General features: G+C 39.7%; 4 protein-coding genes across 7 annotated transcripts; 2 read left to right on the top strand and 2 right to left on the bottom strand.

The window, feature by feature from the left end:
* The first annotated feature begins 171 nt into the window (after window positions 1-171).
* aldh9a1b (aldehyde dehydrogenase 9 family, member A1b) lies at window positions 172-7,455 on the top strand. Of its 2 annotated transcripts, none has more exons than XM_058066774.1 (11): window positions 172-759; window positions 2,367-2,512; window positions 2,586-2,715; window positions 2,900-3,034; window positions 3,961-4,157; window positions 5,022-5,162; window positions 5,245-5,433; window positions 5,507-5,594; window positions 5,747-5,888; window positions 6,714-6,826; window positions 6,947-7,455. In XM_058066774.1, the coding sequence occupies exons 1-11, from the start codon at window positions 579-581 to the stop codon at window positions 7,039-7,041; spliced, it is 1,557 nt and encodes a 518-aa protein (XP_057922757.1). In that variant the 5' UTR covers window positions 172-578; the 3' UTR covers window positions 7,042-7,455. The 2 variants fall into 2 exon arrangements, with proteins under 2 accessions (XP_057922757.1, XP_057922758.1); XM_058066775.1 differs by having other exon boundaries at window positions 548-759; window positions 2,353-2,512.
* Window positions 6,237-10,241, bottom strand: zte38 (zebrafish testis-expressed 38). Of its 2 annotated transcripts, XM_058066776.1 has the most exons (13): window positions 10,150-10,241; window positions 9,963-10,072; window positions 9,433-9,577; window positions 9,220-9,283; window positions 9,051-9,087; window positions 8,942-8,962; window positions 8,821-8,847; window positions 8,685-8,752; window positions 8,469-8,617; window positions 8,162-8,397; window positions 7,718-7,766; window positions 7,616-7,656; window positions 6,244-7,535 (listed from the first exon to the last, which is right to left on the bottom strand). In XM_058066776.1, exons 2-13 carry the CDS (start codon window positions 10,011-10,013, stop codon window positions 7,488-7,490), a joined length of 936 nt encoding a protein of 311 aa, XP_057922759.1. In that variant the 5' UTR covers window positions 10,014-10,072; window positions 10,150-10,241; the 3' UTR covers window positions 6,244-7,487. The 2 variants fall into 2 exon arrangements, with proteins under 2 accessions (XP_057922760.1, XP_057922759.1); XM_058066777.1 differs by having other exon boundaries at window positions 6,237-7,531; window positions 9,963-10,216.
* A 286-nt stretch (window positions 10,242-10,527) lies between these two features.
* prdx1 (peroxiredoxin 1) lies at window positions 10,528-14,609 on the bottom strand. The gene is made up of 6 exons (XM_058066780.1): window positions 14,495-14,609; window positions 12,677-12,792; window positions 12,420-12,573; window positions 12,221-12,343; window positions 11,089-11,219; window positions 10,528-10,878 (listed from the first exon to the last, which is right to left on the bottom strand). Exons 2-6 carry the CDS (start codon window positions 12,780-12,782, stop codon window positions 10,796-10,798), a joined length of 597 nt encoding a protein of 198 aa, XP_057922763.1. The 5' UTR covers window positions 12,783-12,792; window positions 14,495-14,609; the 3' UTR covers window positions 10,528-10,795.
* Window positions 14,610-17,145: 2,536 nt separating this feature from the next.
* LOC131125334 (histone-binding protein N1/N2-like) lies at window positions 17,146-22,053 on the top strand. Of its 2 annotated transcripts, none has more exons than XM_058066771.1 (14): window positions 17,146-17,309; window positions 17,444-17,549; window positions 17,854-17,934; window positions 18,011-18,114; window positions 18,177-18,716; window positions 19,685-19,740; window positions 19,809-19,888; window positions 19,978-20,051; window positions 20,509-20,697; window positions 20,858-21,030; window positions 21,146-21,214; window positions 21,403-21,501; window positions 21,574-21,710; window positions 21,788-22,053. In XM_058066771.1, the coding sequence occupies exons 2-14, from the start codon at window positions 17,449-17,451 to the stop codon at window positions 21,792-21,794; spliced, it is 1,710 nt and encodes a 569-aa protein (XP_057922754.1). In that variant the 5' UTR covers window positions 17,146-17,309; window positions 17,444-17,448; the 3' UTR covers window positions 21,795-22,053. The 2 variants fall into 2 exon arrangements, with proteins under 2 accessions (XP_057922754.1, XP_057922755.1); XM_058066772.1 differs by having other exon boundaries at window positions 17,189-17,313.
* Window positions 22,054-22,535: the final 482 nt, after the last annotated feature.

The following is a 22,535-nucleotide window of genomic DNA, read 5'->3' as shown; positions in this document are numbered from 1 at the left end:
ACTGACATTTAAAACAATTTTTAAACAAGACTGTATTCATTCTTATTTCCTGGTCATTAAAAAATATATCCAATCACCTGCTTCGTCTTGTGACGCACTTCATATGTCCCGCCTCTCTGATGCTAACGGAACGTTTAAGGAATAACATAGGAAAGGGGTGGTATTGAGCGTATTTTAGGAACTAATGGATAGTGGGCAAAAAACACACAGTGAGCGGTTATAGAGTAATTAAAGGACGTATGGTTTTATAATTGGATGTATGTTTTTGTTTTTTAAAGAAAAGTAGGTTAGTCTTTGATACATACTCCGATACAGTAGGAGGCAGTATCCGCATTGAAAGTCATACTTGAAACCCGTTATTAAACCGAAGAACGTAAACGCAACAGCAAATGTGTAAAACATGTGCTTCGCAGTTTTTTGTTTGTTTAAACACCCTTCTCTGTTCAATCCTGTGGTAAATTATTCCATGAAATCAATGACAGGAAGTGCACATACGTCACATAAAACGCACAACTCGGACGTGCACAATAAGCGCGTTTGACATTTGTTGGTTCAACTGAAGCAAATCAGTGTCAAATATGCTCCAGAGGCTCGCTGTGCTCCTGCGACAGCCCGCAGCCGCTTCATTTGTACCTGCGCCCGTGCGGAGCCTCTCCTCGGGTTGCGTGAATATCACTGCACCGCTAAACTTCTGGGGAGGAAAAAGAAGGACAAGCAAAGAAAGGAGCAACGGGGAAAACGTCTACGAACCTGCAACAGGTAATCTAAGTCTCTTTGATGTGTTAAAACATTACAATTGGCTTTGGTTGTTTATGCATAATATAAACTGCTGCATTGTTGTATTTGTCACTTAAGTATATTTTATGTAGTTGTTTGCTGGTGTGTGTTAAGTCAATGCCAAGGGGGAAAAACATTTTGAGTGCAAAATTGAGAAAGGTGTGGTAATTTTGGCTTCAATCATCTTGTGTGAGACCATATGTCCAACAGATTGTTAAAAATGACACAAATTGGGTGGTACAAAATGGCAGTGATACAAATGACATAAGCAAAATGGTCTACAGACTGGCTAAAGAAAGAAAAGAAGTGTTTTGCAACGACCCGCTCCAAAGTCCAATGCTAGTGTGACCTTACATGCTGTTAGAATGAAAAGTGGGTCAAAAAGATTGCACAAAATTGTGAAAGACTGGTGATGTAACTGTAAAGGTGGTTCTGCAAGCTTTGAGATCCTTTTGGTGTAGTTGTTAAATAATTGCAAGATAATGATCACTAATTTTCACTGGGGTTATGTTTCGGGCCTTTCAAGAAATGGTGAAAAATTAGGTCAATTGAGCCTTCAGATCCACTTCTCTCTTTAACTGCCATCGTTCACTCACGACACATTCCAGGTTTATAGTCTCACACACTGAAAGCATAATATGTTTTGATACTCACCATGAATGAATGATAATGTAAGAAAATTGATGAAGAAAAAAAAGAAGAAAATCTTAAGACTTGACAAATATAGGCAGGTTAATTTGTGTCTTTATAAAAAAAATTGTGTCTTTATAAAAAATATTTTTTGCATGTTTGTCACCCTTAAGTGTCAATATTAGTAAATGACAACACAACTGAACACACTAAAAGAGAGAAAAAAAGAATCCAAACCTACATAGCCCTGTGTGGAAAAAGTGATTGCTCCCCCCCCCCCCCACACACACACACACCCCTCCAAAATGAGGTTAATTGAGATCTATGGATGGTCAAAGACCATCCTACCAACAGTAAAATATGGTGGTGGTAGTGTGACGGTCTGGGGCTTTTTTGCTGCTTCAGGACTTGGAAGACTTGCTGTGATAAATGGACCCAAAAATTCTGCTGTCTGAAGGAGAATGTCTGGCCATCTGTTGGTGACCTCAAGATGAAACCAACTTGGGTTATTCAGCAGGACAATGATCCAAAACACACCAGCAAGTCCACCTCTGAATGGCTGATGAAAAACCAAATAAAGTCCTGACCTGAATCCTATTGAGATGCTGTGGCATGACCTTAAAAAGGTACTTCATGCTGGAAAAGCCTCCAATGTGGCTGAATGACAACAATTCTGCAAAGATGAGTGGGCCAAAATTCGTCCACAGCGCTGTAAGAGACTCATTGCAAGTTATCTCAAATGCTTGATTGCAGTTGTCGGTGCTAAGGGTGGCCCAACCAGTTATTAGCTTTCTGGGGCAATCACTTTTTCACACAGGGCCGTGTATTTTTGGATAATAATACATTTTGACGGAAAATTGCCAAATTTGTGGAGCCATGAATACGGGGTCCACTGTATTTTTTAAATGTGTCTTGAGAAGTAATAAACAAGAAATATTTCACCAGCCTTATTCTTGAAGGACGTGTCCTGTGCATATTGGAGCCATGTGGTCCCTCAGATGTAGACCAGGCTGTGGAGGCGGCCAAGTCAGCTTTTGGACACTGGAGTAAAATGTCTGGGATGGAGAGAGCAAGGGTCATGATAGAAGCTGCCCACATCATTGAGGTCTGCTTCAATGCCATACATTTTCATCACGTTTCTAGAAGCATTTGTTTATTCTGTTGTTTTTCATGCACAGAACAGGAGAGAGGAGATTGCCGAAATGGAAGTGGTCAACAATGGGAAGTCCATCACAGAGGCCCGTCTGGATGTGGACTCTGCCAGACTGTCTATAGAGTACTATGCTGGACTCGCCAGCAGTCTTGCTGGTTGGTGCATGATTGTTTTACCTCACTGTTAGTAAAAGAAGAAGGCGAAAATTACATGTTTTAACATTATTTGAGTTCTACGCATGAAATAACACCCCTTAAATAACTATAAATAAATTATATTCGTTTTTAAGTAGTAGAAGAATGTGTGAAATTGTTGCTTTTGCTTTTATAACCTGTCCAGGCCAGCATGTGCAGTTGCCAGGCGGATCGTTTGCCTACACACGCAGGGAGCCTTTGGGGGTGTGCGTAGGCATCGGTGCTTGGAATTACCCTTTCCAGATTGCCGCATGGAAGTCAGCCCCTGCACTGGCTTGTGGTAAGGAATTCTAAAAAAAAAAAAAAGGTAAAGTAAGACAACCATGAGCTATGAAAAACACAACAAGCTTGTCAACTCGTTGGAAATGGCAGTCTGACTCTGACTCACAGTGTCATCTTACAAACAACATTAAATTAATCACACAGCTAAACGTACAAACATATACCAATACAAGTTTAAAATAAAAATAAAACTATTTTCAAGTTTACCCATAATGCATTTAATTAGAGGACAAGCAAAATGGAAAATGAATGGATGGTGTTGCAATGGTGCCTCTGTCCACCAGAGAGAGCCAAAGGAGCTCAGAGGGAGGCTGATGTGATTTCAGCACCCTAATGAATGCGCTGCTGAGATGCAATTTGTTATGGGAAAACTTTTTTTTTTTAGTATTGGTACTCATTTGTATGTTTCTTAGGTACACTTTTTGAGTGTTAAGTTGCTGTGTGATGAGTTTAGTGTTTTTAGCTACAAGTTTCAAAATTTAAGAAAAAAGCAGCGACTTATATATCAGAAATTAAAGTATTTTTTTAAATTTAAGAATGTAAATATCCTCTGATCTCATCCTCTCAAATGTGAATATTTAAAAATTTCCTTAGTCATCCATGAAAGCCGAACTATTATCTATGTGTTTTAGGCAAAACAAGATATTCACGCACATCCGCTTTGATGTTGGAAAACAGCATTTTACTTTTTTGCCTCTTTCCAAACCATTAAGTGTTTGGTTCACATTGAATAGGTCACATTGAGGAGGCTAGGTTGGGCCTGTTATACTATTTTATGTGGCCTGTGAAAGCAGTCATCTATCTACACAGAACCCAACAAAGCAATTCTGTATTTATAATTTGAAAAGAAAAAGTTGAAAAGAAACATTATATTATTCTGTTCCTGTTTTCTGGCAATTTCTCTCTTCTGTCTTGTGAACGAAGGCAACTCCATGGTGTTCAAGCCCTCCCCAGTCACGCCTCTGACAGCCGTCCTGCTAGCAGAGATCTATGCTGAGGCTGGGGCTCCAGAGGGGCTCTTCAATGTGGTGCAGGGCGGGCAGGAGACGGGCAGCTTGCTTTGCCGCCATCCTGATGTGGCAAAGGTGTCCTTTACTGGGAGTGTGCCAACGGGACAGAAGGTCAGTAAATAAAGAGTATGCCTGCACATGTTTGACTTACTTTTTGTGGCTGACAGGACTTGACGGTTAAATTAAAAACAAAACTATGGAAATTGCAACCAGTTACAGACCAAAATATGGAAAGTAGTGCTGGCCAGCAATATATTTGCTAAGCAATCTCAAGGTGCCCTATGAAAAGGGCACCGAACCATAGCTTAAGTTGCACAGTTACACATTAAACCTCACATACAAATAGGCTTGTCACGATAACAAATATTTGCTGGACGATATTTGTCCTACAAATAGACAATAAATGATATTATTGTCAACATTATTTTGAGGCCATTTTTACCTTGATGCAATGATAATATGCAGCTTAATAATGCGAGTATACCGTATCAAAAGCAGTGAACCCTAACTTCATCCCATAATGCATTCCTTTCCAGCAAAGCCTTCCATTGGTTATTGATGCCAATTGAGACTCTGGCTCTCTCTGGTGGACAGAGGCATCATTGCAGCCCCCCGGCAACAATAACCAGTGAAATGCTTTGCTGGTACGCAATAGAATTATGGGATATATCTCTTCTTTTTATATTAAACTCTTGTTGGTTCTTGACTCATATATATTTCCTACCTAGATTTTGAGTGTTAAGTTACTGTGTGATGATTTTACTGTTCTTTATAAGATGACACCGAAGTTAGATTATATAGATGTTATATGTTATAAATTCCAATGATTTTATGTAGGGGTGTGATGATTGCCTCCTGTCAAATAAAGAGCTACCTGGTCCCCATGGACTTGTGCATGTGCGGTTTGACCATTGAAAGGATTCAGACTGCATGGCTTTGAATAAGCAATACATATTCTTCCCTGTGATCCCACAGATTATGGAAATGGCATCCAAAGGGGTCAAGCCTGTGACCTTGGAGCTCGGGGGTAAATCTCCCCTGCTCGTCTTTGAGGACAGCGACCTGCAGAACGCAGTGCGGGGAGCTCTCATGGCAAACTTCCTTTCTCAAGGCCAGGTAGAGTCTGACTCTTTTCAATGTGCCCTGCCGTCATTGTGATGTGCATCACTGCAATGTCAAGACCGTGCTTGTTTCCCAGGTTTGTAGCAACGGAACAAGAGTTTTTGTCCAGACTGATATTCTGCCTGAATTTGTGGCGGAAGTGGTGAAGAGAACACAGGCTATTGAGATTGGCGACCCGCTATTAGAGAGTACGCGAATGGGAGCGCTGGTCAGCCGAACACATCTAGACAAGGTCCTAACCTTTGTGGATCAGGCAAAGAAGGAGGTAAGATGGATTTAGAACATTCTGCCCAATGGGCCTCTGTTCATGTTGCATGATATCATTCATAACTTTTTAGGGGGCTGCTGTGTTGTGTGGGGGTGAATCCTTTGTCCCATCAGACCCTAAACTTAAAGGTGGATACTACATGACACCATGTGTTCTCGGTAAGCGTTTTATGGTTTTGAAGTATACATAATATTTTCACTATTTTGGAAGGTTCCAATGCAGGAATTTCCACCCCTAAACTGTTCTTACAGTTTATTGGTGTCGTCAGGTTAGGTCCACATGCTCTCCCTGTTTGTTTGCACTGTCATAGCCAATTGCAAAGATGACATGACCTGCGTGAGGGAGGAGATCTTTGGTCCCGTCATGTCGGTGCTGTCTTTTGACACGGAACAGGAGGTGCTGCAGCGAGCCAATGACACCGCCTTGGGGTTGGCTGCAGGAGTTTTCACCAGGTTAGGACTGAACACAGCACAACAAGGTTTCAAATAGTTTGATTCAACCCAGGTGACAATAAAGGTTTTGTTTACACATACAATTTTCATTGAATTGAAACACAATTATGAAAAATATGAAGCGATTATATCATAAACTGTAGACAGGAAGTTACCCACAAACTCATTAACAGCAGCAACAGTGGAACCTCTTTCTGTGACGCTCGTCGAATACCATATATTCTGTACTTTTTTTCCACACGAACCATGCAGCTTAAACAATGATGCGGCTAATTTGTGGATAAAAGAACTACAGTTCCCATAATGCTTACAATGCAGAATCAAGTTTAGAATTACTACAGCTTCTGCTTGGACCACGGAAACTGTTGAAAAAGTCTCATTTCCTGGGACACTGGGAAGTATAGGTAGGATTGTACAAAAAAATGTTTAATTTGTTAACAAAAAAATGTCCCATGGTAAATAATTAATTTATTTCAGGCTCAAAGTCGTATTAACTGTACAGGCAAGGTAACCCTTGTAATATAAAAGTAAAATGAAGTTACTCACCCTTTGAAGACACATGATGAAACATAATGGAGATAATAAAAAGTGCAAAAAATTGTTGAGTGTGCAGCTGATAAAATTGGTGATATTTAATTCATTATATTGCTCGTATCTTATTTTCACTTTTACTGCACATGAATGTCGACTCCTAATATTTCTTTTTCAGCCTCCATGACTACTACAGTAGGCCCTGAAAAAAAACATCAGGTCATTTCTAGTTAGTATGCAAGTAACACATCATTTATACTGCAAATGATCAAATCTTTTTCCATCAACACATAGTGACGTGAAGCGTGCCCACCGTGTGGTTGAACACCTCAATGCTGGTTCTTGTTTCATCAACAACTACAACATCACTCCTGTGGAAGTTCCCTTTGGAGGCTTCAAAATGTCAGGTGGGTTCTGGTCCTAATCATACATGATCTGTTTAATTGTATCCCAGAACCATCACCGCTCTATGTGCTGTTGTTTATGGTGCCCAGTTTGACCAGTCAAATATTCCCTATGTTGAGCAGGCATAGGACGGGAGAACGGCCAAGTGACGATTGAATACTACTCGCAGCTGAAGACTGTCTATGTGGAGATGGGAGACGTTGACAGTCTTTTCTAGGACACACACGATCCACGGCATTATGGATATGCCTTTAATCTTTGAGTGAATGTTAAGTAAGGACAACTGAAATGTTTGCACTATGCCGCCATTGCCAACTACAGCAGTATTTTCAACTGTAACTTTGTCCATTAATTATTTCACAAAATTTGAATAATTTTGCATTTCTTGCTTCATTCTGAAGCAAAAATCAACATATCACACATTTTTATGATTTTTTTTTAATTCATGGACAATTTTTAAAATATACTTGAATTATGAACAATTTATCAAAAAACTGTGATTCAGTGTCACAGATTGGAAAGTCTTATTGACATGCTTTAGGAGAAGAGTTTTTATATAACATATATAACAAACATTACTGTAACATTATGGTCAAAGTTGCAATAAAATGAGGAAACTGTATAGTTGTGATTACTAATACAACATTTTAGCAAATTATGCAGTTAAGTTCTTCTTCTCTTTCTTAGTCTATTTTTGATTGTTGTTTCTGTCTGAAATGCAAGCAGCTGTGAGCAAAACATTGGTGTCTAGTTAACTAAATTTCTGCTAACACGTTTGGAATATTCACTACCTTTGCCGGATGTTTTGTGGGTTTCTTGAACTGTGCAGACTCTGAATTAAGAAAAGTTTATAGTCAATAACTTGATGTTTATTTTCACTGGAAAAAACATACCATTTTCGGAGGGCAGGTCATCAAAATCCCGAACGATTTTGTAAAGGCCCTGTTAGAATGAAAGCAGACGTCTATCATTATTACTGCGATTCAATAATTGTTTTTCAATTATTGTGATTCAGTTATTTCGCATCACTCCCCTAATCGCTTTTAATTTTCAATGCTTTTAATGCTACCGTCTGTCCCTGTACTCTCAACCCAACTGGTTGAGAATATAGGGGTGTTATTCTATGTCTAGAAGGCTCTAATATTAAAAACCATATGTAGAAGGTTTTCTATGTTCTAACAACAAAAATAATCAATTCTACTTCATAGAAATTCATCTATCACTGTCAGGTATGAACCAATTAACTGTGAAAATATGAACTGTATCGGGCATAAAAGACTTCTGACCAGAAACAAGTCAATTTATCGGTTTTGAGACACGTCGCACAAGTACTCTACCTCGCCGCCTGCTTGGTTGACGTCTCTCTCCGACGGGGTCCTCTCCTCCGTCTCCTTGACATGGTTTCCTTCCTGAAGCTTCCCTAGGCGATCTTGCTGAGCAGATACCCGCACTTGAAAGGTGTGAAAGGTCGTCTGGACCTCACCCAGTGTGAAGTGCACAGCCGTTCCTTGAAACCATAGGCTGTCCGACTCTCCCTCCTTGAAGCCCGGTGGCTCGTAGCCAGCTGGGGTTACTGAGGAAGAAACGCAATGGATATGAACGCTAATGTCATTCTTTATTTTGTTCAGCTTTGTGATATCTCACTGTCGTCATAGTAGTAGAGCTTCATTGTCAAGTGGATGTTGTTGGGGAGGTCATTGAGGTTCTGCATGAGTAGGAAGAGCTTCCTGATGAGCAGCACAGACGCTGCCTTGGTGATTTCCATGGAGACATGCACATTCATGCCGTTGTTCCTGTGGTTTAACATTGGTTATTTCAACTCCAATTCACCTGAATCACAACACGGTACTGCAAACAAACCTGGCTATATCCATTTCTGGCCCCTGGTCAGTGTACTTGAATTTGAAATTGTAGGACTCGATAATGCACTGCAAAAATAGACTTCAGACTATATTCTTGACAAGCTTAAAATATACTATGTGTCAACAGAACTTACATTAGGTTCATCTGAATTGGTGTATACCTAAATTTCACAGCAAATACAGTCAATGGCAGCTATTTTGTATGTGCCTGCTGTAATTGTGCTGTTTCAGTGCACACTTAATTGACTCACTTACCCCAATGAAGACAACCTGAAGCTGTTAAGAGTCCGTCATAATCAAAGATTGAATGATAAAGCATGACAAAAATATTTGTAGTAGTTGAAGATGAATGTGAAGTACTTACATATTGTTTCTCAAGTGCATCAAAACAGCCAATCAACCTGGAAAAATAGAATTTATTTATTTACAATAAAATGACCATCAGTGGCTAAAACATTATGCATCTTTACAGCTAGTCCTGGTAAACCAGAAAGAACAGTAAATAGTTGATTCACTCATTCATTTTCAGTTACCATTTTACAACTTTGCTGGCTCCTGGTGTGCTGCAGTCCTCACGCAAAATTTTAATGCACAGATCTGGTGAAGAAAAGTCAATTGAAAGCGTTTCAAAATATGGATATTGACAGCTGAAATTCATGTGTGATTTCACTGATTTACTTTGACTTGATTAAGTGTATCTTACATCATGTCTATGATATTTATGTGTTTATTTGTGCAGCACTCACCTTCCAAATATCTGGCGCGGTAGGCAACCTCAGGAAAAATGCCTCTGAGGTAAGTGATGGAGGACACAGCCACAGCCATCATCCTCTTGACAAAGACGACTGACCCCTGTTTGTTCTTTAGGTCACTCGGAAATAATCCTGTCCACTTAAAAACATTAAAACACGTAAACAATGTTAAAAGATGGCGTGTGACGGTGGCGCTGAATCCAACATGTAACTTTGGGTCCACAAGATGGCGCAGTTACGTCAATTAAGTGTGCCTTAAGCCAATTCGCGCACTTCTGTACTTACATTTTGAGTGCACAAGTTACCGCACTTAGGCACTCAAAATGCTGGAAGGATGGCGGTCTGGCGCACTGCCATACTTAGCAGATTGAGTGCGCAAGCGCGAAACTGTCATACTTACGCCTATATAAGTGAGCGAATTGAGATTCCGCATCTTCATTATTTACTCAATCGTTAGCTTTTCATATATAATAATCAAACAAAGGCTGAATATGTTATTTTATAATATTGTAATATTTTCATACCTCAGTAGTTTCCTCCTTGCTCTTCTTGATGCACATCTTCCTGGCTGCCATCTTCCTTTCAAAAATGTTAGCAAATGCTAACAAACCTATAAACCCTGATTTTACAAGGACTGGACAATGTACAGCAAATTAACACTATAGTGCAAGTTTATAATTAAAAATATAAGTGAAATGTGTGACTCACTACCTTAAATTACAGAAAGTAGTTATTAACACCTATCTGCTGAAGCTAGCTAGCAAAGACGCTAATTGGGGTCCCGCCCTGACGTGACTTGTGCCACAGTAATAAAAATCCTGACATGAACGTGACGTTAGCACGATGGTTCCTAGTTAAATTAAATTTTTAATTTTTTTGAAGTACACACTCTGCTTAATAGTTTGTCTCAACTTCTGTAGTATTCATTATGAAACCCAAGTATCTTGTGCTGCCATAATGAAAGCAAAAGAATCATGACTGGTAAAGACATTGCAACAGGTTGCTTTCTTAAAAATAGTGAGCACCAAATCCTTTAATTTCAATGAAAGACTATCTGTTTCCAGGATGCCAAAACCTAGAACCACAATAATGTGACACACCTGGGGTTTCATTTCCACATTTTTTTTTTACAATAAGGAATGACAGGCAGAGATTGATGCATTATATGAATATAAAACAAACACTTTGTTCCTAAGCACACATTTTAAAAGACAATCAGGCACATATGAATGACTAAAATGTCCCCTATCAAAGCTTCCACAGACACAGGATATAAAATATTAACTTGTACAAATGTTATCTATATGATAAGATCTTCTAGAGCTAAATGAGGCGGCAAACTCTGGCCTTGGTCTTATCACTGCTTGGAGAAGAAATCCTTGCTTTTCTGGACGTCAGGTTTGATGGTGTCACTTCCTGGTTTCCAGCCGGCTGGGCACACTGAAACGAAAAGCCAAGTCAAGTACATGAAACAGTAAAGACATGCCGAAATTACACACATTTACTTTCTCTTTGTTTAGTTAAGGTCATTTCAAAAGCACATTGTGAATGAATCTGCCAGTTGGAACACTTTTGGTAATGAGGAACAGATATTCTGATATGTACACAGAATTTTGGAACTTCCTGAAACCACGTCATGCAGTGACTTACCTTCTCCGTGCTTGTCTGTGAACTGAAAGGCCTGGACCAAACGCAAGGTCTCCTCAACAGAACGTCCAACCGGAAGGTCGTTGATGGTGATCTGTCTCAAGATGCCCTTGTCATCAATGATGAATAGACCCCTGAGAAACAAAGAAAGATTCGTTCCTGAGGGTTTGTGTTTAACTTCATTGTCTTGTATCGCTTAGTGCTTTAAGCATCTGCAGGATGGCGCCTTAATAAAATTGTAACATCACTGGGAAGTGATTTTGGATTACAGGAAAGTACCCCACCGTGTCCAGCAGAAAACAAAAATCTCATGACTTCATTTATCTTTTACTTTCATGATGGCAGCGCTTTAAGCCTTGTTTTAGCTCTGAATGAATGTATGGATATTGTATTTTAATGCATCTTTTACTCTGTTTTTATTCAAGTCTATTTTTATTTCTTTTTATCTACTGTAAAGCGTCTTTGAGTACTCTGAAAAGTGCTATACAAATCAAATGTATTATTATTATTATTATTAGCCTAATATAACTTAAAAAAAAAAACATAATTTTCCGAATTGTTCTGACATCCTTTTTTTTCTGATATTTTAAATACTTAAACTTTATGCTATTTTGTCTCTTAACTCATTCGCTACCAAAGACTTATTTATATATCTTTTACGTGTTTTTGTGCAAAAGGCGCAAAGAGGTGATGATACAACTCTACAATAGAAGAGAGCATGTCCGTGCAGTTTTAAGCCCAAAAAGAAATAGCCACCAGCTGGAAGAAGTGCATTTTATAAGGGCACGACCTGCAACTTTCCCATACAAATACATGCTGCAGCACCAAGCAAGTGAAAAAGCATTCCAGCATGTTGCACAAAGGAGGTTACGCATTGAAGGGAAATTTGTAAGTGTGCAAACACACGCAGTTATATTTATATATTTTTGATTAGAATAGTAATTCAATTGTGAAATTAATATGCATGGATTAAATTGTTTCCTTGTGCTTTTTCTACTGTATGGGGCAGTGGAGAATTCTGCCATTGGACCTTAATTCTGCAGAGTTACATTGCATCTGCTTAGAAGCTCATGTTATTTCATGTTGTCTTGCATACCTATAGTAATATCATAGTAGTAGTATCATAGTTACCTACCTGTAAGCAATTCCTTCATCCTCCTTCAGAACGCCATAATCTGTGGAGATGGTGCGCCGTATGTCAGACACCAACGGGATCTTCATGCTGCCCAAACCGCCCTGTTTACGTGGAGTGTTGGTCCTTCGGAGAGCACAACCAAACGTAAACACGTGTGAAGGAGCACCAACACTGCAGGTGTAGGTGTTACTATAACCACCATGCAAAGTGGGAGAAGTGGGAGTCGACAGAAGCGGCAATGACCTCACAGCCGATCTTACGGAATTCTTCGGCCGCGTCGCTGAATGCAATGATCTCAGTCGGGCACACGAAGGTGAAGTCCAGTGGATAAAAGAAGAAGACGACATACTTCCCTGCATCAAAGCAAAACGAGTCGTTCATTAATATTCATCCATTTAGCAAACACTTGCCAGCCAATGAAAGTCCAGGAAAAAAAACGCATGAGTGATGAATTACCTTTGTAGTCTGATAGCTTCAGGTCCTGGAACTGGCCGTCTGGCATCACAGCTTTGGCAGTGAAATCTGGAGCCATCTTTCCGATTTGAGCTTTGCCTGCCGCCATCTTTAGGTAACTGGATTACAGATTTTTTTTTTAACGTAGTTTGAGTATTTAACTCATGAATAGCTACATTACACACTACATAAGCATGCATGCACACCAGTGTAGGATCTTCCAAGCTGCTAAATATATTTCAATATTAATATTATTAGTATGATCCTTCTCTCTCTCTCTCTCTCTCTCTCTCTCTCTCCTTCCTCCATATTGTTTCATATTTAATCTCATCTACAGCAGAGGTGCTCACACTTTTTCAGCATGCGAGCTACTTTTAAAATGACAGAGTCAAAATGATCTACCCACTACAAAAATGCAAAACATCTATTTATTTTCAAATGTATTGAGGATTATTTGTACGTACAATGTATGTTGATGTACCTTACATAACCAAATGAGCCAATATTGCAAAACACACATAATTAACTATTAAATTTTTTTGTAATTACCTGAGTTTACTTTGATGACTTGCACTGAATTGAACCAGCCAGGGATGCATAGTCCGGACAGTAGCTGCTGATAGCCAGCCTCAAGCACACTTCCAAATGTTTATCAGTCATGGATAATATCCGTATCATAATATCCGTATAATATTCCATATCCGTATGGAAGTGATATGTTTTTTGCCTTTTTACTTGGTCCAGTTTTTGCCTTTTTACTTGGTCCAGCTCCTTCACTCATTTTAGTGACCATAAACTTTAGCGAGGGCTTAAAATCTCGCAATTCGCCGACTAGCTTAGCACTTTGCATCGTTGTTTACGCATGAGCGGTGACCTAAAGGTCAAAATTCAGTTGTCATCTGACTGGTTGTCCTGTATGTCAATCAAGTAACGGGGATGGATGATAGGCTGACATCGTAAGTTCTGCTGCACTTAGAGACGTTGTTTGATTTGATTGGTCGCCCGAAGGGCAACATTCAGTTGTCATCTGAATGGCTGCCCTGTATATCAATCAAGTGACGGCATTGATGCTGGGATGATATTTTTTTAATGTCACGCCGCGATCGACCAGCGATCGACCAGTACCACCTCTGCGATCGACCGGTAGCTCGCGATCGACTTAATGAGCACCCCTGATCTACAGCATATTCCCTACATGAATGTGTACCCAATGTTGTGGCTGGTGCATGTGTACTGTATATTTAAAAAAAATATGCACATATATAATCAGTTTTTAGGTAAAAAAAAAAAAAAAAAAAACTGCTGGTAGTGTATTTAGTTAATTAATTTATACTTTTTTCTAATTTAAGGTGAAAAGATGCCATTTGGGGACATTTTCTGACATCTAAATATTTAAATACTTATGTGAATCATCTCAATAACAGCACACATACAGTTGCAGATGTGTGTTCAATATGTTGCAAGGAATAACAACGATGCAAGGAATAAACAGTTTTTTTACATAGCATACAAAATGTTAGAGTTAATTATTTTAGTACGTCCCGACAATCAAGTTAATCGAAAATGAACAGTGAGGGAGAAATGTTACTTTCACTTTGAGAATGTGTCGTTAAACCGCGACACTCGGTGTATTTGTAAAGTTCCTACATTTAAATGAACTCGTTTCTCAAGTTCAACACGTTCTTCATAGTGAACCACAAGGTGGCCATAATATCCACACGGAAATAAAGTACAGTAATGGTCAAAAGCAAACAAAAAGGTGTTAAAATTAATCGTAAATTGACAAGGTGAGCTTAGTCTGTATTATTTTTGAACACATACCTGTGTTGGGTTAGGACTTTAGTTGTCTTGTCGAGCTGAGAGGTTGGAGTCAGAATGGGCGGTGATGGGGCTATTTATATAGTAGCGCACTTCTCGCGAGAAAACACATGATCTCCAGTGAACACACACACACACACAGCATGACTTGGCACATTTCCTTATCTAGCGACATCCCCCTGAGACCACTGAGATTCATGCAGAGTAATGATGAAGAGGCACAAGTTAAACTTTTATTTGGAATTAGAAATGATTTCTAACTGATTCACATGACTTCTTTTGTCATGAACTGAGATGGAAAGAGCCTAATGTACTCCATTAAAAGTAGAGTTACTTACGTAAATCATACTCAGGTTTTACAACAGTTCTAATGGGTGATACCTGGGGCACACAATGTAAAATGTGTCACACTTTTTTTACCTTTATGATTACTTTTTTCTCATTTAGCTTATTTTCTTCACGTCTGAGATAGGAAATTCAATGGTGAATTTAAATAACTCCAAATGTAATTGCTAAATTTAAATCTCAGAATTCACCGCACAGTTTTCAGGTGCATACATCTTCTAACATACAGTATTTTTGGTTCGAGTTAACATTTAATTTTACGAAACAATAAAATAATCTGTATTTTCAAGGATAAAGTTGTACATTTTCAAGAAAAGAAACTCAGAATATCATGAGCCGTAAATTTAGGAGAAATAATGTAATATTACAAGAATAAAGTCAGACATTCACAACTTTATTGTTGTAAATTTACACTTAGCACATGTATAAGTGTTTCTAGAACCTTCACTTACTTCTGGAAATTCTAAAAACATTGATTTAATTATGTTAGCATGCTAACACCCAGCATGAAAAAGCTTAGTGTCTGCTTGATTTTCACATGAAAATCATGAAAATCAAAAAAAAATTAAGTTAGCATGCTAACATCCTCATGTTAGCATCAATCTTTTTAATTTCAATTACACCTAGCATAAAAGTGTCTACCTATGAAAAACACTACAAATGTTACTATGCTAATGTTAGCATGATGAGATGATAGTACTAAGTGTATATAAGTGTCTAGCCATGAAAAGGGCTAAAATGTTACTATGTTAATATTAGCATGCTAACATTAGCATGGTAACACCCAGCATGATATTGGTGTTTATATGTACCCATTACAATAGCAAAAAAAAGCTAGTATGCTAAAATTGCTAGCAATGCTAACATGCTCGGTGACTTTGAGAAAAGCACATAGGTCTTCATTGAAGAACACTACAGAGAACCCGACCTTCGAAAAGACGTCTATAACACAAAGTCCCCAGAAACCTGTCAATCATCAGCAGAATGGAATCAATTACAGAACTGATGACACAAAGCTGCATCAGTAATAAAACTATAACTCCTATTCAGCTCAAAAATGATGTAGTCATTTTGTTGGTGAAATGCCTCCATGTTTCCCAGCATGGCCTCCTATATTTGCATTAGTGGGTGTGCTGCATTGCAACATCCTGGATTTAACCTGTACTGCTTTTTCAGCTCTCATTTCCTCCTCCTGGCTTTTTCATGGTACAGTTAATTTTTAATATAGCAATGCTTATTTATTCTTATTGTGTTTACACCTGTTACATTTACTTTTTTATCTGGTAGTTATTTACATTTCCCTCCCTTTTTTAATGCATATTTTCTCAGTATATTATTTTTCAACCACTTGTCTTTCTGTTTTTCTTTCATCACTGCATAATCTATTAGTGCCTGCCATGAAGAAAACCTCAAATCTTTTCTTAGTCGTCTCTCTGCTGTCAGCGAGTGATGTTAAATGCTGTTGCCATGGTCACCGCATCAAGGGCCAGATAAGAGGGTCTGCACACAATAACCTCTTGTTAGAGGCGCCTCATTGATCAGATGCTGCTCTGTTGTCATCTGCTATTTCACAATATGCCCCGTAATTGCTGCATCTGGACGTTTGAAGGGCATTCGCATCTTTCATTTTGGTCACTAAGGGGGCCCTAAAAGCATGTTATCTTGTTTTATTTTAAGCGGTGATGATGAAATAATAGAGTTGCAAAGTACAGGTAGACTTAAATTATTCAAAAATGTCCACTGAGCACCCAGAAGCATTCATAGCTAATAGTAAATGGTTTCTCAATGCACAACAAACTGCTAAGAGGGGGGGACAGTTGATGTAATAGCTGTTTAACATCAGTCAGTAATGATAGCAGGAACCGTGTGTGTTTTTTCTCAGTGGGAAGCAGATTGGGTGCCAGGTCCAGACATGTATAATGAGACAATGGCACCACAGAAGCAGCAGGATGAGTTGGATGTACGCTTTCCATCACAGCAGGATGTGACAGAGCCACTAACACTCCACACACACACACAGAAAAACAATATTCCTGACAGCATATTCTAAAAATGATTCATGTAGATATTATAATAATTTGCTGGCATACGCAATGATGAAAAAAGGGAAAATAAAAAAAGTGTTCAAAATAATTAGCAAATATGGATACATAGAGAAATAATTATGCTACATAACTCCATACATTTTTTAAACTTATGTAATTCAAATTACCTTAAAAAAATCTTATGATATTAGTGTTATATCCTAATTGTACTGTTAACAGAATGTAAACCACCCATTCAGTTGAGTATCCGAGTTTGGTGACTGCGCCTTTAAGACTTTCTCCCGCGCTGGAATACGAACCCGGTAGTAGGCCACAAAGGAGCACGGATATTTGGCGCCAAATGCAAGCAAACTCACAAAGCGGCGTGGAGGCAGCGGACGTCACACCGAGCACCGCATAATCTTCTTTCCAAGCAGATATCCACACAGGTTTGTAAGTAGAACATATGACGTGGCACGTTTTTAGTATGTTTTAGAAAATATCGAACAAATGTCGTGGTGGGTTTGCTCGTGTCTGACTGTGTACTAATGAAGTTGTTTTTGCTGTTGAACATGGAATTCAGTGAACATGGAGGAAGCCAACAAGCTAATCGGCGCGGGTAAGAAGCACCTGGTGATGGGGAAGGTGGTGGAGGCGGTGAGCACACTGCAGGAGGCCTGCGGCATGTTGTAAGTTGTTGCTCAACAAACTCAAACGAACAAACAAATGAATGGAAGCATGCCTACGGAAGCCCGAAAGCTTTATAAGTTGTTCCTGGGAGGTTTCTTTAAACTATAACGCAACTGCTTAGCATAACATTAGATTAGTTAGCCATGTTTTCCTGAACACATAAGTGAAGAATATCACATGCTTTAATGTTTCTGTGTGCAGGCCCTTTTTGGAAAAAGTTAGGACAACCCTACACTGAATGGAAATATGTTGATGCTGATAACCCAGGCAGATAAATAAAATGATCTTTAAATGTTTTTCCAGAGCTAAGAAATATGGAGACACAGCAGATGAGTGTGCAGAGGCATTCTTCTGGTGTGGCAAAGCACTGTTGGATATGGCAAGGTAAAAAATTTTTGTGTGTGTAAAATGTAAAGATAATAGTAAAAAAAACAAGCTGACTGCAAGTGTTTTGATGTAGGATGGAGAACTCGGTACTCGGTAATGCTTTGGAAGGAGTTCCGGAGGACGAAGACGAGGAGAAACCCAAAGACTCCAACGTTGAGGGCACAGAAAATGTTGACGGTGAGTGGAAAAATAATGCTAAAAAAACGACGGGTGCTTAATGTCCTCTCTTTTCATAACAGAAAAGACCAGGGATGAGCTGAGGGTTCAGGTGTATGAAGCCATGGCAGAGAAGCCTGAAGATGCACAGAAAAACGAGGGACGTGAGGTCGGCAAGAAAGAAGCAGCAGAAAAGACGGAAGAAGAGCTGTCGGACAAAGAGGTGGAAGAACCACCAGCAGATGAGGTACAACCAGAAGACCAAAAAGTAGCTGAGAAGGTAGAAGAATCTGCCCAAAAAGAGGCACAACCAGAGGATAAAACGGCAGCAGACAAGACTGAAGGACCATCAGACAAGGAGGCACAACTAGAAGACAAAATGACAACAAACAAGACTGAAGGACCATCAGACAAGGAGGCACAACCAGAAGACAAAATGACAACAGACAAGACTGAAAAACCAGAAGACACAGAGGCAGCAGACAAAGTAGAAGAAACGCCAACTGACAAGGAAGAACCAGAAGACAAGAAAGTGGATGAGGATGCAGCAGACAAGAACGTGGAAGAACAGCCATCAGACAAGATGGAAGAAGAACCAGCTGAGGAGGAAGAAGACGCTGAAGGTACCTCAGACCAGTTAATGCTTTCTCTATAGTGCCAGATCACAACAGAAGACCTGCTGTTTCTTATTCTTAAATGACCTAAGTAGCTTTAATGTGTTTTTCTTTTATCTTAAAGGGGACCTTTTTATTCTTTTTCTACTTTTCTGACCTCGGTTTCAGTGTTTTCTTCTAACACCATCTTTCTAAAACCTTGTGGGAAGTCACTGGCTGGATGGAGCCTGTGACTTCCTTATATGGGCATGCCGGGGTACAATCTATACATGGTGTTGGCTGTACCAGCAGAGTATCAATCAGTGGCGTGAGGGTGCCTGGAGGCGGGCTGTGGGTGGAATATATTAAAACTAGAGTTGGGCGATATGGACCTTTAGCATGTATCACAATATTTTTAGGATGTATCACACAACCGGCTGCCATTAACACACTGGAAGAGGAGAGTCAGCCAACATTCTTTCAGTATTTATGATTTGATTTGTGTGTAGCTGCTCTATAGGAGACCACAACTCTATACAAAGGGCTAAAAATGATCATGATAGGCCCCTTTAACATTGTCCATAGTAGCACATTTTCAGTTTTCCGTTTGTTCCAGTGCTTGGCAAGGCACTTGCATTAATTATGACACATGACTCTTGATTACATGCTCACATTAGTCACTGTACGACTCTTCTACGTTGCGTGCACGCACAGGCTGGTCTATAATTTTGGTAATGGTTTGATTTCATTTAAACAATTGAATGCATCACATAATCAGTTCACAGTTCCACATGTCCAAAAGGAGTAGGAAGAAGCAAAGCTTATTAAATCCTACCCATCCATTGTTACATTTGTTCACTTCCTGCTTTCCTATAGTTTAAGGTTTTTTTTAAATTTTGTCATAATCCCTACCACAAACACCCCTCCCCTAAAAAAAAAAAATGCTGTAACCCTCCAAGGAGATACTTGGTTGTGATTCCAAAGTTCTATGTTGTTAGATGGTGATGAAGCCGATACAGAAGAGCAAGGTGAAGAGAACAATGCCGGAGAAAAGGTATAAAAACAAAACACAAGCATGTTGGAATTATCAGGTTTGAATGAGAATTTTTTTCCCTAATCCAGGAAAGTGACGATGAGGACGAGGTTGGGAACCTTCAACTAGCCTGGGAGATGCTGGAGGTGGCGAAGGTCATCTACAAGAGGTTGGTGCAGACGGTGGCTACCATCTACATCGTTTTTTGTTTTGGATGATGTGGGGAAAAATGACTCTTGGATTTCCTCCTTGGCGTAGAAAAGAGGCAAAGGAGGACCAGCTGATGGCAGCACAGACTCACTTAAAGCTGGGTGAAGTTTCTGCAGAGACGGGTAGGTTTCAGCCTTTCACACGGATACATGGAAAAGCATAACTGGTCATAATACACGTTTACTTTCAAACGTCTTAAGCTGGCCCACCGGGAATTTCCAAATGTACCTTTTAACATGGAGAATGTAGCTGGCAACATGACTTGCAGTGCTATTGTGGAATGCTTGTCTCCAAAATAGTCGCTTGTAGATGCTTATGTTCCTGCCGCAAGGCATGTTGGGTAGCTTGTGGTACGCTTTCTCACATTTTTCCATGTTGGCACATTTTGCAAGATTTTGAGGTAATCCGGCGTAAACAAGGAGTTATACTCTTGATCATGTTGTTACAGCTGGACTACCCAGCATGCCTTGTGGGCAATTCACTTATGGTTGAGCTGGATTTTAACCACGATAAACGAGGGGTTACTGTACATACTTGGACATTTTCACCTCTTTATTTTTTTGCAACCCCTGCCCACAGGTAACTACACCCAAGCTCTGGAAGACTTCCAGGAGTGTCTGAAGCTGCAGTTGAAGCACTTGGACCCGGATAGCCGACTGCTCGCCGAGACTCACTACCAGCTGGGTTTGACCTTCAGTTTGAACATGCAGTACCAAGAAGCCATCGTAGAGCTCAATAGCTCCATCTCCGTCATCAAGAGCAGGCTGGGTGAGAGCATAAAGTCCTTTGATTGGGTCGTCAGAATTATTGTCTAAAACTTAAACATGGGTTGCTTTTTTTTCTTTTTGGACCGTATTATTGATTTATGGGAGCACATTTTAACACCAGGGCACTCTGTTGTGCACCGTGGTCCCATTCTGTCCTGCAGAGAAACTAACAGAGCTGATCCAGAATGCTGCTGGCCCAGAGGAGCTCGCCGAGGAGAGAAAGGAGATGGAGGAGCTGAAGGCTCTGCTGCCAGAGATCCAGGAGAAGGTGGAGGACGCCACCGAGGGCCTGAAAACGGGGAGAGCTGATGCCGAGGCTGTGAAGGGTGTGCTGGTAGGCCCGACTTAACCATTTTGAACATTTTATATAATTTTTTCTTGTAAAATTATGATTTAATTCCCATTATATAATTTATTTCCCATAGCTGATGATGATATGTGCTTGTCAGGGTGGTGCCTCCACTTCTGCATTCCCTGCTTCCACTGGAGAGCATGGCAGCACTTGTGGCACCTCGGAAGTGAGTGGAATTTTACATTACTGATGTTTGTGGTTGGTAGAACTGCACTGAGATGAGGGAAGAATGGTGTCTAGCGCAAACTACAACTAATACCTCTGGGCATTATGTAAAAAGGATGGTTTTGAATAGAACTTTCTTACCGTTAATGTTGTGGCTCGTGAGATGTATTAATGCTGATGTCAAACCAGTCCAACGGCACATCAACCGCCAAAGTCACAAGCACCAACGGAGCCGCCGCCGCTGCCAACACTCCCGTCTCCGACATCAGCCACCTGGTCAGGAAGAAGGTAGGGCCGCTCAAATCTTAACGGTTCTCGTACCAGGCGACGTGGTCCAACTCAGCTGTGTGTGTGTTTCAGAGGAAGCCGGAGGAGAGTCCTGTGAAGGAAGGTGTCAAGAAGGTGAAGCAGGACAACGCACAGGAGACAGACGGTAACGGTGTGAACAAAACCAACGGTGACTCTAATGGACACACAAACAGTATGGAGGTGGAGAGGTGAGGACTTTTTTTTTTTGCAACACTTTTTTTGTGTGTTCTAACGCTTTCCTACCCCTTATCTCCCCACTCGGCAGTCAGTGAAGGTGGCTTCCACTCGACAAAGGGATATCCTGCCAAGATGTTGTACACTTGTTCATGCGTTGTTTTGTACATCTTTGAAGTGTGTTGAAAGAATGCCAATGTTGTGGAAAATGTTTTATTGCACCTGTTTGACAGCTTTTGCTGCTTTTGGAATATGCAGTTATGTTGGTATTGTTCCGTCCCCCCCATGATTGCACAGTCTGTTTCTCTAATTGTTAATGTAAATTAAAGTTTGACTTAGTAAAGACCTTGAATGTTACCTTTTGATGGAATTTATTGAATTTGACTCTAACAGGGGTGTCAAAGCTTTGTTTCACTAAGGGCCACGGACGAAAAATGAAAGCATGCAAGGGTCACTTTGATATATTATAACGCAACGTGTAGATATGCTAAGTTTGTATATTTAAAGGAAAAACGGCATCCCAGCTTTGCAAAATCGATAAAGCATTACTCTGCCCGTTTTTCCAAAATATTTTAACTTCAACAAATTCACCAAATTTTCTAAAAATAAGTGATAGGAGTAATAAAAATGACTTGTAATATTTCAACTCTAGGCTACTTAAATTACATTCTCATATTAAGTGTATTATTGATTGAGTTGATTTATTTTTCCTCATGTTATTCCTGTAAAATTAAAACTTTTTTTGCTTAGTATTTTTTACACGTTTAATCAGATTTTTTTTAAAATTTTTACTTAAAAAAATAAAAGTTGTATTTTTGTGCCACAGTTTGGACACTCTT

The sequence above is a fragment of the Doryrhamphus excisus genome, chromosome 3 (assembly GCF_030265055.1).
Source record: "Doryrhamphus excisus isolate RoL2022-K1 chromosome 3, RoL_Dexc_1.0, whole genome shotgun sequence".
In the NCBI taxonomy this organism is placed as follows: domain Eukaryota; kingdom Metazoa; phylum Chordata; class Actinopteri; order Syngnathiformes; family Syngnathidae; genus Doryrhamphus; species Doryrhamphus excisus.
This window is presented reverse-complemented; position numbering and strand designations above follow the sequence as displayed.

Coding starts and splice junctions, on each gene's coding strand:
- aldh9a1b (XM_058066774.1), top strand. CDS start 579: ATGCTCCAGAGGCTCGCTGTGCTCCTGCGACAGCCCGCAGCCGCTTCA. Junction 5,434..5,506: donor TGGATCAGGCAAAGAAGGAG/GTAAGATGGATT, acceptor ATAACTTTTTAG/GGGGCTGCTGTGTTGTGTGG. Junction 6,827..6,946: donor TGGAGGCTTCAAAATGTCAG/GTGGGTTCTGGT, acceptor TATGTTGAGCAG/GCATAGGACGGGAGAACGGC.
- zte38 (XM_058066776.1), bottom strand. CDS start 10,013: ATGGCAGCCAGGAAGATGTGCATCAAGAAGAGCAAGGAGGAAACTACT. Junction 9,578..9,962: donor GCAAGGAGGAAACTACTGAG/GTATGAAAATAT, acceptor AATGTTTTTAAG/TGGACAGGATTATTTCCGAG. Junction 8,618..8,684: donor CCAGAAATGGATATAGCCAG/GTTTGTTTGCAG, acceptor GTTAAACCACAG/GAACAACGGCATGAATGTGC.
- prdx1 (XM_058066780.1), bottom strand. CDS start 12,782: ATGGCGGCAGGCAAAGCTCAAATCGGAAAGATGGCTCCAGATTTCACT. Junction 11,220..12,220: donor GATGAAGGAATTGCTTACAG/GTAGGTAACTAT, acceptor TTTGTTTCTCAG/GGGTCTATTCATCATTGATG. Junction 10,879..11,088: donor CACAGACAAGCACGGAGAAG/GTAAGTCACTGC, acceptor TTTTCGTTTCAG/TGTGCCCAGCCGGCTGGAAA.
- LOC131125334 (XM_058066771.1), top strand. CDS start 17,449: ATGGAGGAAGCCAACAAGCTAATCGGCGCGGGTAAGAAGCACCTGGTG. Junction 17,550..17,853: donor CAGGAGGCCTGCGGCATGTT/GTAAGTTGTTGC, acceptor ATGTTTTTCCAG/AGCTAAGAAATATGGAGACA. Junction 19,889..19,977: donor GCGAAGGTCATCTACAAGAG/GTTGGTGCAGAC, acceptor TCCTTGGCGTAG/AAAAGAGGCAAAGGAGGACC.